The sequence below is a fragment of the Lepidochelys kempii genome, chromosome 8 (genome assembly GCF_965140285.1).
Source record: "Lepidochelys kempii isolate rLepKem1 chromosome 8, rLepKem1.hap1, whole genome shotgun sequence".
NCBI lineage: Eukaryota > Metazoa > Chordata > Testudines > Cheloniidae > Lepidochelys > Lepidochelys kempii.
Window position 1 is genome coordinate 74993610 of NC_136387.1, and position 6479 is coordinate 75000088.

Below are 6479 nucleotides of genomic sequence, written 5' to 3' on the forward strand. Positions count from 1 at the left end.
TGGAGATAGGCATTCCTGTGAGGATCCAGCCAATAGAGACACACCAAAAGGACAGGACTAAAGGAGTTGTGAGGGGTGCAGTAGCAACCAGGTCATACAAGATGACTATGCAAGAAGGACAAGTGATCCAGAGGAACCAGAGATGCATACAAGACAACAGACAACACCCAGAGAGCATCTATAGAGATCATCACAGAAGAGAGACACAGAGAACTATCTGAAGGCAACTCCACAGGGCGGGAGGAGATGCAACAAAGAGACGGTTTGCTAGACTCAGAACCCTGGTCTACACTAGAGTTGGGTGGACATAAGGCAGCTTATGTCAAGCTCACTCTGTTAACGGTCTACGCTACAATGGTGCTCCTACAGATGTAAGTCGCCCAGTACCTTGACTTAATAACTCCACCTCCTCAAGAAGCCTAGTGCTTAGGTCAATGTAGTTAGGCCAACAGAGCGTGCCTGTGAAGGAACTGCATTGCTCACACCGCCTGTTAGCTGTCAGCGCTAGGCAGGGCTCTCAGCAGGAGACCGCCACCCCCCACCCCCTCACAGCAGGAGCTCTTCCAGCGCCAGGCTGACAGCCCAAGGGAGGAGGGGCTCGACCTCACAGCAGAGAAACTGACATTCTTACAGTATCATGGCTGCTATTATTTCACCTTTCCTCTCTAGCTCTGGCTGTAAGCTCCGGGGCGGGGGAGCTGAGATACGATGGCGACGCCAAAGTACACCCAGGGGGTGACCCCACCTGCGCCGAGTACCATGACAACGCTGGGGCTGGCCGCTCTCCCGAGCGCGCTTTGACCCGAGGTGCGCGCCCAGCCCCAGGGTGAGGTGCCGCGCCCCCACCCCTACCTGCCGAGATCCTGACGGAGCTGCTCAGCCACCATCTCCTTCAGCCTCTGCCGCTCCCACGCCCCCCTCCCGCCGCCGCCTGCTGCCGCCGCCGCCGGGGCCCAGCTGGTGCCTTTCGAGACAGCGTCCCCCCCACACCGCGCCATGTGCTGGAATCCGCTCCCCCTCAGGCGGCAGCGACTTGTATTAACGCCGGCGAGAGCGTCGATGATTGACAGACGGTCCCCGAGCCACCGCGTTTATACGACATCGCTGGTATTCACGAAGACGCCGTGCCCCGACGTTCGCCCTACGGCGCCGACGCCAAGCAGCCCAGGGACTCTCTCAAAACAACTAACTTGCCGGACGCCTTCTCCACACCGGAAACCTCCGCGCATTGGACACAGCGCCAGCTTCCCTCCTCCCATTGGGCGGACGGAAGCGACCTTGACCAATCGAGGCTGCTCTCCTTCAGATCCATCCGCTGCGCCCCCAGGTTGCTTGCCTGGCTGCTGGGTGCGTGGGCAGCTGATCTGACGCCGCGGAGCTGGGCAGGGCCCCGGGGCGCAGGGCAGCGGAGCGGCCGGCCGCAGAGGGGTGGGGTGAGGGGCAAAGTGGCACGCGGCGGGGATCCAGGGTCCTAGCAGGGGGGTTCCGGCCGGGGCAGCCAGCCCTGGCTCAGCAGGGGCGGGGAGGAGCGTTGGACGCAGACAAGAGGCAGCTCCTGGAGCCCGGCGCGCTGTGGCAATCTGAGAATGACAATTTTAACACGTTTGTGGCGTGCCACCGTCAGAAGGCGGCCGGTGTGGTGAATGCGGGTCCTGGCGGTGCTTTCCACCGCTGTCCCCTGCCCTTGCTGCCCTTCAGTGGCTCCCGTCTGTTTTGTACTTGTCTCCGTCCAGCACGGGGAATGTTACTGGGGTGGGGAACAAGGCAACAGCGTGTGGGAGCACGATTATCACAAGGGTGTTTTTTTCTTGCATGCCACGGGTTTAAAGGGTTTAAAATAATTTGGTTTCCTGTAGCCACAACACTCAATAAAGAACTTCAAATAAATAAAGACCCTAATTTATGTCTAAGGCTATAGCAAAGCATCATACAGTACGGTGTTGCACCAGCATTGTTAGGATAAAAAACTTGGAGTTCCATGGGAGTTGAATCACCCCTAAATGACTGTCCCATACTGCAGCCACATTCACTATCTGTCAGGCCCCTCTTGTCCTGCATCTTTCCTATAAAATTAAAAGTTAAACAGGTTACAGTGCTTTTGTGCAACCTTGAGAATGAGTATTCACCCTGGCAGTTGTCATGGCAGAAATCTGCGGTTCTAAAAGCAGAATTTAAAATTAAACCTTAATTTTTTTCTTGTTGAAGTAGGCACAAATTACTTATCAGTCCACCCATCTGTACTCCATATAAAAGATCCATGATAAAATAGACCTCACTCCCTCCTGGCCCCAAATGTCTGTTCACCTGTGTGTGCCAACTGTGCAGCCAAACAGGGTTGTGCACTTTGGGATCTAGCTTACTCACAACACTGTCCTAAATAATGATCCCACCTTTCAGCCTTGAAGGATGAACCCGATTTTCCCCAATTATTTCCCTTCCCTTAATGACAAGCCCATCAGTCTCCTCCCTCATGATAAACCCTCCTGGTATCCCTTTACTTAGGTATGACAAGTAGCCTGCCTGATATGTCTCCTGCCCCCATCACTATTGTGCTATATACCTTTAGTGGAAGTAAGCTTGAAGCACATACACATCTTTTTTCACACAGAGCTTTGAAAATTGTAAGTGTGGCCTTGTATCTGGGAGGAAGGCAGCAGGAGCCTAGTACTGAGAGTCCTCTTGAAGGTTATCCCTAAATAAATGTACTTACTGTAGTAGCACTGTTTTAACCATCAATAGAAATGAGTCAAGTTATTCTCTCTGTGTAAGAGACACACATGATCAAACCCAAACAGTACTACGTTGGGGAGCAAAGAAAGAGACTTTTTGATCCTCTGAAGAGAACAGATCTGAGAACACTGAAGGAAGCCCTTTTACAAATTAATTTGATTTTGTCAGTAAGCTACAGTAATACATCTCTACATGAAGTAGACCTAAAAGAGCAAGAACATAGGAAGAGTATGGCCACCAGAGGATCCAGCAAAACTGGATCTAATAGCTTCACTGCAATTCAAGCAGCAGCTGGACTTCTGTTCAATAGTAATATGAAACAGGTGGATTTAACTTAGCTTTTTCTTTCCATTTTCCTGTATTGTAATAAATAATATAAATATACAGCATATCTTAGAGACAAATAATCCTAGGTCTTGTTAATTAATTAAACTAACCCAACAGGGAAGACATCATACATGAACATACATAATTGAACATTGGTATCCAACATTGAACATACATAATTCATTGGTATCCAACCAGTTGGGGGCAAACGTAGAGTTGGCAAGTTTAGCATTGATCCTGCCTTCGTCATCCATAACTTGTATCTGAATCACAAGGGAAATTTTCCCCCAAAAGATGTTCAAGCTTCATAGACTTAGAAGATAAATAACTTGTTTTCCAGAATGTATCTGCGTTGGAAGGTGAACATTGAACCCAATGTTATGGTCTTAAAAACATCATAAAGGACTAGCGTCTTCTTGTTTTGTTTTTTCAGTCTTTAGAAACCCCTGATTGTTACAAATGTTAGGCCATTGATTCTGTTTGAGAATGGCTTCTTGGAAGGTAAAATACGTTATAAAAAAGTCAGTGAAAATGTGCATCATTTCTTTAATGTCCAGATATCATGTTCACATTTGTTGTTGGTGCCATTCGTTTTCTTTTTCATAGATTTCATAAATTTTAAGGCCATGGGGAACCATTATGATAATCCAGGCTGACCTCCAGCAATAACACAAGCCATAACTTTCAGTTGAACAAAAGTATATAATTTAGAAAGACATCCAATCTTGATTAAAAGACTAAAAGTGTAGGAGAATCCACCACATCCCTCAATAAATTGTTCCATTGGTTAATTACCCGCAGAGATTTAAAAAAAAAAAAAGTATGCCTTATTTAAGTTTAAAGTTGTCTAGCTTCAACTTCTAGCTCTTGGTCTTACTTAACACCTTTGTCAGCTATGTTGAAGAACCCTTTAGCATTAGATATTTCTCCTTGTGTTGATACTTATACATGGTAATCAATGCATCTCTTACTCTTCTCTTTGATAAACTAAAAAGGTTGAGTTTCTTAACGCTCTTAGTGTAAGGCAGGTTTTCTTGACCTTGCATCATTCTTCTGGTTTTTGACTGAATCCTCTCCAATTTGTTCAAAACCCTTTATTTCACTCTTTTAATTACTTATGTCTCTTAATCCTGAGTCCAAAAGAGTTTTTCAGGAAGTTGTAGCCATAAAATTATGCCTCTTTTCTTATGAACAGACCCATAAACCTGTATATAAAGATGATCTACCTTCCTCTAGCTTTGAATGGTGATCTAATATCTAACACTTAATCACTTATTAACAAAAAGAAAAGGAGTACTTGTGGCACCTCAGAGACTAACAAATTTATTTGAGCAAAAGCTTTCATGAGCTACAGCTCACTTCATCGGATGCTGTAGCTCACGAAAGCTTATGCTCAAATAAATTTGTAAGTCTCTAAGGTGCCACAAGTACTCCTTTTCTTTTTGTGAATACAGACTAACACGGCTGCTACTCGGAAACCTGTTCTTATTAACAGCTTTCCCCACTTGTCCATAAGCAATACTGAGTAGTCGGTGGAAAGTTTATTTTTAATCACAATTTCCATCAATGGTATATATTTAGGATTAGAAGGATTAGATATTTATTGGTAAATGTTGGAAAGATTGATTTTACAATACACATACAAAGCCAGGAAAAAAAATTTTCATCAATAATAATAGAAATCTACAGTTAGGCAAAGAAAAATTCTGCTTGATAGCTTATTAGAGTCAAAATCCATATTTAAATGTTTGAATTAGGCTTGTTACAAATGGGCTAGTGGATGAGTAAAAAACAGGCATAATTTGTTGATTTAAGGATATTTACTTTGTATATTTTGGCATGTGAGGTAGACAATTTATGTTTTAAGAGTTTATAAAATTTTTACTTTTTGAATCTCCATGTTTACTGTCTTAAATAATTGTCTGACCCCCACCATAATTTGCTGCAACTGTGAACATTTAAATTTATAAAAATAATTTAAAATGCTAAAACCCATAAATCTCACACAACAGTGAAAACTTAAATCAAAATAAACTTTAAAAATGCTTAAAAATAAATATTGATATCTGTCAAAATTAGTTTTAAAAATCAGATCCTGCCAAGCCTATATATACACTATAGCTTATTTAAAAGGCAATAGCTTTTCAACAAGATTTCTTATTTATATTACAATATTTTGACTAGTAAATCTGTTTTTGTACAGGAAATTAATTCTTTATGAATTTGCAGCAATTTATTCCTGTCTCTTACCTCTGAAGTTTCTTAGGCCCAGGTCCTCAAAGGTATCTAGGCGTCTATCTTCCATTGATTTCAAAGGAAGTTAGGAGCTTGAATCTGAAAGGGTGTTTTAGGATTGAAAAGAAGTCAGTGAATCTACACTCAGAAGCTGAACCCTGCTTAAAACTAGATGTATGTTTCAGGGATTGTTCTACCTCTCCAGCAAAGATTGGTTAAGAAGCTCAAACATCTCTAGCTGCAAGGAATGTGCACACCCTGCATGGGCCCATCATTCTGACGTCACAGCCTTTCCAAACAACATAACTGCATTAGTTCTGTTGTGTACGGGTGCCCTCCGCCTACATGGGGAGACAGATGAGACAGCATTTAGCCCTAAAAGGGGTCACCATCAGAGCTCATTTCAAATGGCCATTTCATGGACATGTTTAACTCGGGATTGAGGGGAGGTTGCGGGGTAGGGGGGTGGGAGGGCTTTTTGTCTTAAAAATTTTAGGGGAACAAAAAAGGCATTGTGTTGCATATAGCAACGGAAGTGAAGTCTCCAGCTGTATTTATGGATGTAAAGATGAAGATGTACTCTGTGTAAGGAATGTGGGAAAAATAGATACCTGAGTTACCCAACTCCAGTTGTATAAAGTCCCTCGTATCCTACTGTGGCTAAGTACTCTATTTATTTGGACACTTGTGCCTAGAAGGTGTCAGGTGTCAATGCCTTTTGCAGCTGAGAAGGAAAGAGTTTATAATAGCAGACAAGAAGCTTTGTCAGCTATGTGGTGGGTTGAGGGAGCATGAAAACTGGGAGGAGTATTGTGTTTGTCAGTGGGAAGAAGGGAACACAGATTTGTGCCACAGAGGGTTTGAGAGGTAGGAGAGCTTGAATAGAACTCGTGGGGGCCAATTTCCATCCATCTCATTGCAGGGATGCAGTTCCACTGCAGGGACAGAGCAACCTTTTCCTGGAATAGAGTGCTGTTTCCCTCATTTTTTAGAGAAATTGGCAGCATCTTTTTCTCACAATATGGGCTAAGAAAGTGCTCTTTCTCTAAAATGAGAGTGAAGGTGGAGGGTCTTCACTCTGAAAAGAGGGTCTTGAACAAGGAGCTGTACGGGGAGGTGACTCCAACTTCTCTCTTCTAATGCTGGACTCTCCCATTTCAAGCCTTCTCTTCTCCGTTGCTAGCAAC

General features: G+C 44.0%; 1 protein-coding gene across 5 annotated transcripts in view; it reads right to left on the minus strand.

The window, feature by feature from the left end:
- Positions 1 to 1223, minus strand: part of BTBD8 (BTB domain containing 8) — an 85071-nt gene extending 83848 nt beyond the window's left edge. For all 5 annotated transcript variants that reach the window (XR_012160414.2, XM_073357072.2, XM_073357071.2 and 2 more), the window contains exon 1: positions 853 to 1223. Coding sequence is in view for 4 of the 5 variants with exons in the window: in XM_073357072.2 (XP_073213173.2) it covers positions 853 to 998 (146 nt within the window). In the remaining variant the exon portion in view is untranslated. The remainder of the gene's footprint in view (positions 1 to 852) is intronic.
- Between the last annotated feature and the right edge of the window lie 5256 nt (positions 1224 to 6479).